Consider the following 13,914-nt stretch of genomic DNA (forward strand, 5'->3'; position numbering starts at 1 on the left):
GTTGCCGAGAATGCTCAGTTCGCATTTTGTGCCCAGCTGGACTCGAGACTAAGTACCTACAAGGGAACGGGGTCATTGATATCGGCCAAGGCTGCGTTCTAAAAGGTGACATATTTACAATACATGCTCAACATGACTACTACAATGAAATGTACATACATAAGGACATTGACATACCGGTCCTGCCTAAATATACCTCATCTCTTAACGATATGATAAACACCTCCATGAACGAAAAGGTGCTAGATAACCTGGAGAATCATGATCAGTTATTTGATGAAATAAACAAAAGAATAGAAGTGCTGAAATCGCAAGATTTACAACTGCTACAGAACAGCAGTGTCACACACTATTCTACTATTTACGCTATACTGGCGATGCTGATAGTCGTCGTCGTCATTTACATCGGCTGCAAACTGAAGGGCCGGTGCGTGTTGGCGAGCTGGCGGGACAGAGGCGCGCAGGAAGAGCGCCCTGTCATCCTCGAGTTGCGAAGCAGCCAGGGTATCAGTGCCAGTGCTAATAGTGTCAGTGCAGTGCATGATAGTGAACAAAGGTCGAACACAATAGTGTCGATGGGTCGTGACATGAGTGGATCCGTGTTAAGTGTCGATAGGGCCACTTCTCCAACTATGACAAGAACAATTAAATTTGATAATTTACCTAAACCATAAACACCTTATTAATTATGCAATTAATTTTATGTTGGTTTTTAAACTCTCTTTTTTAACTTTCTTCTTTTATTTTTATTTTATGTGTTTTTTGACATTTTTTGTAGTTGGCAATATGTACGAGTCAACTCGCACATTTTTATTACTAAGTAATTTATTGTTAACTTGCATTTTCTTCATGCACTTTGGCCAGCTACGCCTGACCTACATTTGGGACTTTGGTAGTTCTAACATTTTTATAATCAGTGCAATAAAGCATTCGGCAGCTAAAACACGTCTTTCAATAAATCCCATCAGCGGTTGATACGGCGTAGTTGTCTGACATCTTGACATCAGTCTTACTTTGACACCACATCTTACATGTTCCATAAATACTTTACCTAGGCAGTGTATACGTAATTTCTAGGCATTGTATAGAATACCAGCTGGCCCACCGACAATGTGTAAAGTAAACAGATTTTGGCTTGTATTGATCATTATTATTTATGGGGGGTGCAGGACTTAGCCAAATTTTCGAACTTAATTCGTATGGAGCTGACACTTAAAAAAAATTGACGGATTTAGTATGGAGTATGGACTTTTTTAAACTTTTTTCTAGAGTAGTAAAGGGAGTGGGGGTCATTTTAAAAAACTAGCTGGATTACAAAATACTAGGTTAGGTTAGACTGGTGACCTTACCCAGCGTGAAGGCAAAGCTGCCCGCTTCGTCTCTCCTTTCCCTGCTATCATCTTTTACACACATTGACGGCTGCGCGTTTGGTATTGTATAGAATACCTAGTCAGGGCATAAAATTAATAATATTTCATACAATAACTGAACGTTTTTGGCTAGGGATTGTATAGAACAGGGTTTCCTATTTTTTTTTTTGCCAAGGAACCCTAATTGATTATACTTTTCCTAGCGGAACCCCTGTACCTACTACTCCGTTCGCACGCCCTGCCCCTCCCTTGTGCGTAAACAAGTCGGTGCGCGCGAACAACGTCGGTCACGAAACGTGGGATAATATTTTTTACGGAACCCTTGCGGCCTTTCCACGGAACCCCAGGGTTCCGCGGACCACCTTTCGGGAACCGCTGGTATATAATGCCGGATTATACACACTGCCGGTAACATAAATACACGATTTTAAGAAAACGATATGGCCGCAATATAGGCAATCAGCTGACAGGTTTGTGTGTATGTGTGTATGTGTGTGTGTGTGTGTGTATGTGTAGTTGTCAGCTGATTGCCTATTGCGGCCATGTTGTTTTCTTAAATCATGTATGTACTCGGCACAAGTCAGGTTGTTAGTGAGTGACGTCACATGAAAATGTTGCACATGAATGAGTAGGTACTGACCAAAAATCTCTCTGTCTTTTTTCCTACGTCATTATGGGTAAGTTAGAAAGAGATAAACAGCTGTTTGTCTTTAATGTGTCGATTTGATATGTATTTGCATAAGCAATTTTTGTATACTTAGCTTAAAATGTTAGGCGAATTAGGCTACTTTGAGCAAAAAAATATATTAGGCGATTTAGGCTACTCGGTAGGAAAAATTAGGCGAATTGAGTTAGCTGGTATCTGGCAACCCTGATTTGTAACTGCGTGAATCATTTTTGATCCACATTATGTACATACCCTGACACACTGACTTGCAAACAATGTAAGAAAATTTGAACATTGAAAATTTCGCGCCTACCTCAACGCATACACCTTTCATCCTTTTAAAATGGCACGGAATAATTCTGTCTACATTTCCAAGTAACATCTGCCGATCTATGATTTTCTTAAAATAAATGGGTAAAATGTTTTGGCTAACATGGCATCCCTAAATTCACTCACACAATAGACAAACGCCAAAATTTTGCGTCACAGTTTTGTTGTAGCCCGAGTTCCGTCCGCCTTTTTTTATAGGTCCATGAAATTACCTCCTTATTTTCACGTGGAACTTAAAAATAGGCGGAGCCGTGATGTCAGGCCATCACCTGTTCAAGTTTCAATCACAATGCTTACCACCCCTAACGCATTGTCGAGAATGACACTATAATGTCAGTCTTCTTTTTCTTTTTAAATATGGTCAGGTCTTGGATATGTCAAAAAAGGTTACACATTTTACTAAGAAAGAATCTTGAGTGACCCTGGCTGAAAAATTAAAAACTACTAGATTTAAAAAAAATTGGATCTGTCAACAGCACTGGACCAGGGGTAATTTACTGTTTGTATAGCCTGACCAGGAACATAAAAAAAACCCTCGCCATGTTGCGGAAAACTAATGGTACTAATTTCTTTTAATGGCAACAGTAACTGAAAACTTCATTGACATGTCACCTTGCATGTCAGTCTATTGCTGTCAAAGTGTAAACAAACTTTATTTTAAATGTGCGCAATTGATTTTGTGAATTAAATTGCTAAAATATTTTTATAGTCGTGAAAGAAAAGTGGTTCACAATGTGTTAAAGTATTTGTCGAAGAGAAATACTAAGGGTTCGGACAATATTTTCATTGAATAATGTTTCCGACAAAGGTTGTCAAATTGACTGACATGTTTATCGTATAGTACAGTCCACTATGAAAATTAGCTGTGGTTTGTTTCAACTACCTATTTTAAAGTTTTTTGTCACTTTCTAAGTGTTGAATTTTATGGAATTGGGAAAGAAGTACCGAGTTTGAAGCGTTCATGAGCAGACATTGCAGTTGAATATTCAAGTTCTAAATTTGATTATTGACGAATAATAAAATAAATCCTACTAACTCGATTGATGGTTTCATTTAATTTATTTAAACCAGGTTACCTATAATAATATTTTTTCGTTAATTTATGAAAATATCAAATTAGCCCGTAATCCAGAATCCTGATACATAAAGTTAGCCTATTAATTTAACACAGGTACGACTGTACTCAGTGTTGCACTATCAAATGTAATTGTCGCGCCTCTATGCCAGGGTTTTTATGTTCCTGGTCAGGCTATACTTCGAATGACTGTCGTGACTACTTCGAATCAAAATAGCGCGAATTTTGTTATGCGCAATTTTAGGGCCCTGTAACATTTTTATTTGTAGACATATTTTCGATTCTTTCACAATTATTATTGGTTTTACTTATATTTTCAAGTTTTATTAAAAGAAAAAAACTGGAAACTTATCCATTGTGTTATGATCATTTTCAGGTGATCATTCAAAAGGATACAGGCGGCGTCCACCGGTCCTCCAGCGCGCGAATGAACGCGCAAAGCCGCGTGCGCAGCGGCAGCGCGGCGTGCGCGCGCGGGTTGTGCGCCGCCGCCTGCACGCGCGCCCAGGCTGCCGACGTGCGCGCGCGTAGCACGACACCGGCGCGTCCGCATACCCTCGCGCAGTAAACACGCTCTGTGGGACATAAAGTAATTTTTAAATCAGGCACAGAATAATAATAAGTACTACGTACAGAAGTATTACTTCGCGAAGGTATTTAAAAAAATGTATGCTCAATGTCATTAACAATATGGTGTAATTTAGCCTGTCTCAAGAGTCAAACACCATTTTGTTGACAAACGTCAGTGATCGGCACTGCGCCGAAGCTATAGGGCTGACTTCGGTAAAATGATGTGACGTGAGGTGCCAAACTGCTGAAAATGGCGGAGGAGATACATGATTTATCATGAATTATCATGAATAATATTAACTACTTATTTACCTCTCAGTGTCTTGAGGCAACTTAAAAAAGTACATTCTATGTTTTTATTATTATTTAGGCAGTTAAATACTGCACAGTATTTAGTACACCATTTTATTTATTTTCTTCCATCATACACAAGAATACGCGTGCGTGAGTCAATGTTCGCTCGTATGTGAGGCTTTGTCGAATAGTATCCTGTAGGTGGGCCATCGTGCGTGTTTTGTTTTCGATGTAAACTCGCGGAGATGAACAGGCCTGATGCAGAGTACTCACCTGCCATGCAGCACGTAACGTAGCATGTAACGTAACCAACCTTCAAGTGAGTACGGCTCGTCCACGGTCATCGCGTATCTGGCTGCGAGCTCCTGAATCCTACTGCGAGCCGCCTTTGTGCTCGCAGCGATACCGCCAGTCGGCGGGTCGCTGCGATCTCCCTGCGAACCACGCGCGAGCATCTCGCAGCGGGCTCGTGCCTATGTACTCACTTGATACAGTATCTGATACATTACATGCTACACGGCTAGATGAGTACCCAGCTTAAAAGACCAGCAAACTGTATGGTGGCGAGTCGCGGCCGCTACTGTAGCGAGAAACCGCCACCGGATACACGTGTGCGGCACGTCTATTAACAAAATATTAACAAGTGTGGTGGCCCATTTGCGCCGAGCCTGAATAATCAACTTAAAAAATTGAACTGCCTAAGGCGGGAATCGAACCCACGACCTTTCGCTTGAACTGAACAAATGTTGTTGTATACGATGCCAACTAACTAGTCCTGCGAGGTTGCCATACCAGTGCTAATATAGTGGGGATTATAATCCTGTATTATCAGACTGATATCAGTCTCCAAAATGAGGTGAAATGAGGACACTAAAAATTTACATCACCCAGGTGAACAAAGTGGAAAAAACCCGTCATTTCACCTCGGAACCATTTCACCCAGATGAATTGATTTGACTAAAGTAGTCGCCTTTGTTCACATAGGAATCAATTCATCCAGGTGAACAAAGATCGCCAGTCGCACCTGTGATCCGGTTGAGGTTCCGCAGCGCACCATCTCTCCCAGGCGACGTGTGTTGTGCTCTAAGGGTACAGACACAAGGTCGCTCGCACCTGTGATCTGGTTGAGGTTCCGCAGCGCACCATCTCTCCCAGGCGACGTGTGTTGTGCTCTAAGGGTACAGACACAAGGTCGCCAGTCGCACCTGTGATCTGGTTGAGGTTCCGCAGCGCACCATCTCTCCCAGGCGACATGTGTTGTGCTCTAAGGGTACAGACACAAGGTCGCCAGTCGCACCTGTGATCTGGTTGAGGTCCCGCAGCGCACCATCTCTCCCAGGCGACGTGTGTTGTGCTCTAAGGGTACAGACACAAGGTCGCCAGTCGCACCTGTGATCTGGTTGAGGTTCCGCAGCGCACCATCTCTCCCAGGCGACGTGTGTTGTGCTCTAAGGGCCAGAACAGACGGTGAAACGCAACTGCAACGAAACTACAACTGCTAGTTACTTTTGAGTTGCATCTAAGTTTCTGCCATAGCGTCCGTTGAGAGACCACACATGACGCGATCAGTTTGAAACTTTCAGTTTCAGTTTCATTCATCAGAATGATCAGAAAGTTGCAGTTTCGTTGCAGTTGCGTTTCACCGTCTGTTCTGGGCTTAAGGGTACAGACACAAGGCCGCCAGTCGCACCTGTGATCTGGTTGAGGTTCCGCAGCGCACCATCTCTCCCAGGCGACGTGTGTTGTGCTCTAAGGCTAAGAACTCACGGCGCGATATTCACCCGCGCCCGAAGCGGTTGTGGAATTGCGGTTTTATTTCAAAACTCACGGGAGCGGTTATTTGCGCGGTTATTCTAAGAACTGACGGCGCGGGTGAAAATCGCACCACGCGCTAAGACACTGGGTACAAAATGGTCGTCGATCGGGCGAGTTTTCGCGCGGGCGCAAACCGCCGAGGCTGCGGTTACCGCGGCCCGCGCGTTTCTACTAGGTGCCCGCCAGTGCCCCGCATGCAACGGCGTCGTGAGTTGTGCATTAGTTTTTATCTGCATTCTACAGAAGCTGCGGGCCCGGGTGAAAATCGCGCCATGAGTTCTTAGCCTAAGGGTACAGACACAAGGTCGCCAGTCGCACCTGTGATCTGGTTGAGGTTCCGCAGCGCGCGGCAGGCGGGCGTGCGCACGCGCGTGTTGCGTCCGCGCGCGCGCACCGCGATGCTCCCACAGCGCACCATCTCTCCCAAGCGCGCGCATGTCTTCTCGCTCACGCACGAAAGCTTTTTGCGCAGCTCGCCGTAGTTGATCAGCGCGTACAATTCTTGCGCTACTTTCTTCACGTCTGCAGAAAAGTGTATATTCAAATAAGTATAAAGTCGTAAGGCCTATCATCATTATCATTTTGTCTTCACTGCAGGAGGACAACCCATTCTAATTTACCAAAGGTAAAAGGAAGGATTTGGCCTAAACCAGAGTAAATACAAATGAGTAGGTCATCTTCATAGAAATGCACCGAGCGCGGTTTGTATGTGAGCGCGCGCCAATACGTATGCGGCGCGCACGCACACACTGACAAAATTCGGGGCGTTTCTATAAAGATGACCTACTCATTTGTCTTTACTCTGCCTAAACTCCCCAGGCTGTTCAAAGTTCAAAACAGGATTTAATCTCACTGGATATAGAAGAAGAGTGCCTATAGCACGAAGTATATTCTCAGATCGACATATTTGATTACAATTTAGGTGAATATACCAAATATCCTCACAGATGACGTGTGATACTGTGAATTGTACAGGGAAAACCACCAGATACAGAAATTGAAATACCTGACGCAGAAAAAAATTAGATGCTTGCAATAAAAGGAAGAATAAGTTAATCAAAACTTTCCATATTCCATCCCATGAGGAAACCCTTATTGCTTGCTACTAATTGACATTCCATGCCGGCATTGTCTAAAAATGTTTCTACGAAAGCCAAAACACCATGACGCGACAAATAAACTAATACAGTTAAGCTAAACTGTGTTACGAGATAGGAATACGAATATTAACCGATTCTACGCAAAATACGCTTGACTAGATCATCACCAAAATTAAAATACCGCAAAGCATACTAATCGCATGTATTATCCTTAAGGTGTATGGTTTGGCGACCCTTGGACCATCGGACTGACCCAGGCTATTATGAATTTTTATTTGGGTCTTCAACAATATAATTTTCACAAATCTGCTGCTAGCGTAGAAAAAGACTTGGGTAGACAGGTTCAATCCCCTACCTACATGGAAGAGCTTTATTTTAGTAATTTATTATTTACCTATTCTACAGTATCAGTATCTTATAGTCTATATATATAAAAATGAAACCCGTTTCGCGTTGTCACGGCATCACGTGTGAACGGCTGAACCGATTTCGATAATTCTTTTTTTTTATGTTTGTGGAAGTCCAAGGATGGTTCTTACGGAAAAAAATATTAAGAAAATCTCTACGCTAAGGCGGTACGAAGTTCGCCGGGTCAGCTAGTATAAGATAAAAAATGAACATTAATATTGGATAAATTAGTGAGCAGTTATTGTAAGTAGGTTCTACACTGGTAGGTATTAGAAAACTCTGATGTTTATGTCGTTACTTCTAGTTGCCTACGCAAAAACTACTAGAAATTTTTGATTAAGTATGAATAAGTATCGAAAATCACGTAGGCAAAGCCACGGGCAGAAGCTTCTATTACTGATTTTTGACCGTTGAACCGTGGACCTGTGACTATACTCACTTAAAACACATATCGCAAAACGCTACCGTTATCGCATACAAATTACCATTTAGTTTTCTTTTATTATCCTCTATTGAAAGACCTTTGGACTGCGGTGCAGCGTGAGAACATATACCATATTCGTGACACCTTAAAATGATTTCACTTTTCGTGTGTTGTAGTCCCGAGTAGTTCCTACTACAAAACGAAAAAAAATAATGAATTTTGAACTTTAAAGTACCTTTATAATAAGCTTCAATCAATTGACGAAATTACTCTAAGTCTCCATTTACAGCTATTTAACATGTGTCTTAATTTATTCAATCTTTATAGAGAACAGAGTTGTAATTGTTTTAGGTATCTTTATACTCAATCAAGTAATGCTAGCTTCCGTGCATGATAAGCTAAACATCAGATGTGATCTCTTTCATGTAGTTACCTAAGATATAATATAGCAATAGCGTACATTAATGGTTACGTCACATATCACATAGGTGACTTAACATATTGTATGTAAAGGTGTTCATTATTTTACACTTGTTATCATAGTGCTTAGTATCATGCGCCAGTTAAATATTAGTGGCAAAACCACGGAAGTTTACCTCAAGGCTGATATAATACTTAAATGACGGATATAGATGGCTGCAGGATTGAATTATGCATTAGATTCTTTTGTTTCTAGGTAATAGATAAAGATTGTTTAACGCCTAGGGCAATTTCATTTAATTAAAAAACGTCGGCGCCTTGCCCACTGTTATTTTAGTTTGCTTATCCGTCGGACTACGTCGGCGAGTAACTACTAAAGAAGATTAAATAGCAGACGTGCTTTCTGCAGCCTGCTTCGGTAGTATAGTAACTTAAAAATCTTAAAAACCATTAAAAAGGGTATGTACAGACGACAGCACATCAGACTACACAGTTTTGTTGAAAAGTCACCTCTACCACAATCACGTAACATACCACAGTGTTTACCTTGATGTGCAGTTGTCTGTACCACCCGAAGTGCATCTCACTTACATCAGGTGTGATTGCGGTCAAATACCAACTTTTTTGAAAAGTAAAAACTAAAACAGAAATACTCACTCTCATCAAAATGCACGTGCTTCGACAGCTTATGCCATGTCCTGTAGTAGAAGTGGCTGACTTGCGTCTTAGTCTTCAGGTTGACGTCTGGCATGCCCTTCTTCTTCATCTTGGCGCAGATGTATGCTGTGACGGCGTCAAAGTCTTTGCCGTACTCGTTCAGAGCCTCGAAGAAGAGATTCTTCTCGTCAGTAGACCAGAGAGCTTTGGGCATGCGCTGCTTGACGGTGGGAAACTTTAGGGGGTCTTTGTCGTCCATCTTGTTTGGGGTGTCGCATTCTGTGAGATCTGAAACGTGGAATATGAATTAAATAAGTCGATATAGTCAGACAAAGATTTGTTCTGAAATATTTCACAATAGTATTTTGTTTTTAATGACGTGAGATGACTTTTATAAAGGTAGCAGGAAGGCGCTGGAAGCAGGCCGCTACCAACCGGTCATTATGGAAATCATTGGGGGAAGCCTATGTTTCAGCATTTGACGTCCTACGGCTGAAATGATGATCATGAAATAACTTTAAAAAAATCTCTACCCTTATGAATCCTTCAGGGCATTTATGTGGACCAGTGCTGAGAAGAAACGTTTTCAGACAGCATAACGCTTAATAGATGATAGTTACAGGCCTGTAGGCCTAGGATGCGAGCCGCGATAAGCGTTTATCGCGCCATTTTATCGATTTTACACGATAAGCCCATACGTTTGTCGTTTAAAATCATCGATAAGATTTTATCACGGCGTGCATCCTAGCCCGGCTGATCAGGCTCTATCTGAATCTGAGCCCAGCAACCTGATTGCTGCTGGATGCAGGCCGCGACCAACCGGTCGTTACGGAAATCATTGGGGGATGCCTATGTCTAGCAGTGGACGTCCTGTGGCTGAAATGACGACGATGAACCTTATTGACCACGGCTGACAAACTGAAGGTTGCACACTCACCATCCGGCTGTCCGTCAGGTCGCTTGCTCTTCTTGTCCTTATCAGCAGGCGGGTCCAGGCGCAGCTTCTTGATGACCCTTGCGCTGGTTCTCTGCTGCTGCAGCGTGGTGAGCGAGCCGAGGAGTTCCGTGCGCTCCGTCTCGCCGGTAGGGGCTGTTGGGGACATCGCAGTCTCTTTCACAGCCGCCTGCAACAATGGAGATGTATTTTAAACCATGGTATTTTAGAGTTACGATTCGTTCGTTCGTTTCAGCCAAATGACGTCTACTGCTGGACAAAGGCCTCCTCCAAGGTTTTCCATAACGATCGGTCTTGCGCTGCCTGCACCCAGGTGCTTCCCGAGAATTTCGCTAGATCGTCGGTCCACCTAGTGGGAGGCCTGCCCACACTACGTCTTCTGTCCCGACGGCTACGAGCCATGTGCCCCGCCCACTGCCACTTGATTTTAGCAATTCTGCTGTTACGGTACAGATAAATTAAAAGGGTATAAACACCTGAATGTTGCGGATGGTGCCGCTACAATTTGTTGTTTTTCCTGTAATTGAGGGCTATGTGTACTGTAAATTATGAAGTATATTAATTACTTAGGTCTCTCTCTTATTTTTGACCAAAGTACGTCAATGAAAACCAAAACGTTAATGTATTTATTATGCACTACTCAAAATAGTTTCATTTCAAATAATAGCACAGATTACTTTAATAATTACAAACATAGTTTGAAAGAAACAGACTGTACATAAATACTTCCTGACTTTAGAGGGCATGTTTTGTTTCTTTCTGAAAGAATTTCATTAAAAGTTAATATGTTTTACCAGGCCTCCGTCACTCGCCTATGCCAGCCGAGATAATTACCTACAGCGCGCGACAACTTCAAGTTGCAAATCAGTCCGGGCCGCCACGCGCCTGTTTGCACACGCGTATTTCTATACACGCTCGGTCGATCATAGTCGCAAATCGCAATCAAGGTTTATTGTTCCAACAGCACTGTTATTCTTCTTTAATGAAAAATTATTGTAATATTTAGGATAATAATTAACTGTAGTTATTTAAATAATAAAAAAACTACACTTTTTAAATAATAAATTATTTTGAAATATGACAAAAACTATAGCAAAAAAATTATTTTAGCTAATAAAAACATTAACTTTACTTCACCGTGTCTATTTTCCGACACTACACCTTTTATAACTGTTTGTTTAATTTCGAATTATCGCAACACTGAAGTTTATTAATAGGTACTTTAGAGATGGTACGATTTTACAAACTCCACTAGATTAAAGTTTACCAATCGTAAATACAATAAATGCTTCTTAAAATTAAGTTTTTATTTATTTTACTTTGCTCATACAACCCTGACGCTTGAGCGGTGACGTAGATCAATTCTGAACACAAAAAAAATGCGCTCTTGTGATCGTAGTAGTAAGGTGCGATTTCGAATGCACTATGTGCGTTGGATATTTTGCATTATTATTATTACCGTTAAAATGTCGGCATCTGATCCTACACAAAGGAGTGCAATTTCTGTTGCTACTATTATGTATTCTGTGGTTTTACTTAGTTGTATGACAAACATACGGCATTTTGGTGTTAAAGCATTTTCGGTGAACAAAGATCTGTCCATGAGTTACGCCCGTACGTTCGTTTAGCATGCGTCTCCGCCGTATGTGATTTGATGAAAGCGTGTATTTAAGTATTTTTCAGTATCATAATACGAAAATACCTATCCAACTGACCTTACAGTTTTTTAATCGATTTTACTCTGAGCATGACCCTTTGATTACTCATAAAACTACATGTTTTATGTAAAAATAAACGTGAGTTTAATGACAATATAAATAGCCGGAAGTGTACAGTAATTTTTATTAAATAAATCCTAAATACCACCTACAGATATGATGACCATTGCTCTCTTAGTACCTATTATTTTGGTGTCATTAAAATATACCCCATTTTAATAATGGTTTACATGATTTAAAATTGTAAATAATAGGAATTTACAAAATGACCGTACATTGTATACGATTGTTAGAGGCAAATTTTGAGTTCTAATTTATTGTAATATCAAGTAAAGCTCCTTTTAAGCGTAAATGTCTGACGACAATATTGAAATCATCATCAGGAATGACAATCTCAGATCGAATAATTAAAATACCGTTTTTGTGCATTTTTTTTTTCAATCAATCTCAAACCATCACTTTGACTTAATTGAATCGAAGTACTAAGGAATAAGATATTTAATTAACATGAGTTGATAAGGACGTAAGACGTTCCTGCATCATTTACTTGCAGGGGATTAGGTATTCTAGTCATCTTATGCCGTTATGCAATGCCAAATTACAATTGATTGCCTTTTAATTAGAAGCTTTTCGTAGTAACTGAACCATTTTGGTTAGTCATTTGGATTATTTGTTATTAAGCTTTGTCCCTTTTAGGTGCATCGCAAACGTATGCAAAAGTAGCCATTAGAAAAACACTTAAGTATTACATAAGTTTGGCACATAATAAGAAAAGACACCTCGCGTATATGCATTGACTGACACTGAAGAATAGATGGGAAACGTGGCCTCTCACTATAGGCCTTATACTCGTACAGAAGCTCAAAGTTGCACAGCACAGTTCTTTACGAGATCGAATCAGAAATGAGGAGATCCGTAAACGAACTAAAGTCACTGACATAGCCTAACGGATTAGCAAGCTGAAGTGGCAATGGGCAGGGCAAATAGTCCGCAGAACTGACGGTCGATGGGGCAGCAAGGTTCTGGCATGGAGGCCGCGTGCCGAAAAACGCAGCGTGGGACGTCCACCCACAAGGTGGACCGACGACATCATAAAGGTAGCAGGGAAGCGCTGGACGCAGGCCGCTACCAATCGATCAACATGGAAAGCATTGGGGGAGGCCTATGTTTAGCAGTGGACGTCCTATGGCTGAAATGATGATGATTATGATGATGAATAGATTCAAGTCTGCAATAGGTCCAAATAGTGAAATCCAACAAATCATATCACCCACTGTAAATCAGCCCTATATTTTTATTTAAAGAGAAACCATGACAGTTTGCGCAAAGCCTTAGCTATTGTCGAAAACGGTGAAATAAAAATTAAACATTATATTCTGTTTATAACCTTGTATTGCGATATTTGCCATCTCCGCGCTACTACATTTATGGAGAGTAACACAAACTTACATAACGTAGTACGGTACTTAATAGTAACAAAACGGACTTTTACACCCGGTGATTAATAGAAAATCTTTCAAGAAAACACTGCTGAATTGTTTATGGAATTTAACAATTTTTTATCGATTTTATTATGAGTCCAGTTATCTTCAACATATTTATGGTGTGTGTTGTTTATGCCCAACTGCCGATAAGGGATACAAGTGCGTCGGTGGTAAGTTTTTAATGTTTAGTTAGGTTAAATATTGTGAGAACAAGTGTTTTGTTCATAGGGAGAACCAGTGAGGGAAAAGTTTGTTTTTAATAGAAACATTTTGTGTAAACGCAAACTACCTACATACAGCAGTTTCTTGTGGAAGAACTGAAATCCTCTGAAATATATCCGAAGAAATCTACGAGGTCTTTTCATTTTTTCACATTCTCTAACAAGGAGTAATTCAGAGATACAAGGAGTTGATACCCTCAAAAACTCATTCAAAGTCAGGCAAAGTGACTCTCATTTATGAATTGAGCGTTTTTGGGTTTTTTAGTGCCTGAACTCTCTCCGAAGCGTGGAATCTTGTTTATTTTCCTATTTAGACTTAAAATCTCCTTACAAAACAGGGAACTAGTGCACAAGGTGATATTTCAATTTGGAAACTAAACCATCCGATTCAAGATAGGAGATCGCC

At 41.0% G+C, this 13,914-nt stretch overlaps 1 protein-coding gene across 1 annotated transcript in view; it reads right to left on the reverse strand.

The window, feature by feature from the left end:
* Positions 1 to 3,820: 3,820 nt before the first annotated feature.
* crm (cramped chromatin regulator) overlaps positions 3,821 to 13,914 on the reverse strand; it is a 34,466-nt gene continuing 24,372 nt past the window's right edge. Inside the window, exons 3-6 of the mRNA XM_028312928.1 lie at positions 10,068 to 10,254; positions 9,131 to 9,418; positions 6,440 to 6,643; positions 3,821 to 4,017 (exon numbers count right to left, since the gene is read on the reverse strand). Of these exons, the coding sequence (XP_028168729.1) occupies positions 3,827 to 4,017; positions 6,440 to 6,643; positions 9,131 to 9,418; positions 10,068 to 10,254 (870 nt within the window). The 3' untranslated portion in view covers positions 3,821 to 3,826. The remainder of the gene's footprint in view (positions 4,018 to 6,439; positions 6,644 to 9,130; positions 9,419 to 10,067; positions 10,255 to 13,914) is intronic.

Source organism: Ostrinia furnacalis, unplaced genomic scaffold (genome assembly GCF_004193835.3).
Source record: "Ostrinia furnacalis isolate ACB-3 unplaced genomic scaffold, ASM419383v2 OfSCF4122, whole genome shotgun sequence".
NCBI classification, from domain to species: domain Eukaryota; kingdom Metazoa; phylum Arthropoda; class Insecta; order Lepidoptera; family Crambidae; genus Ostrinia; species Ostrinia furnacalis.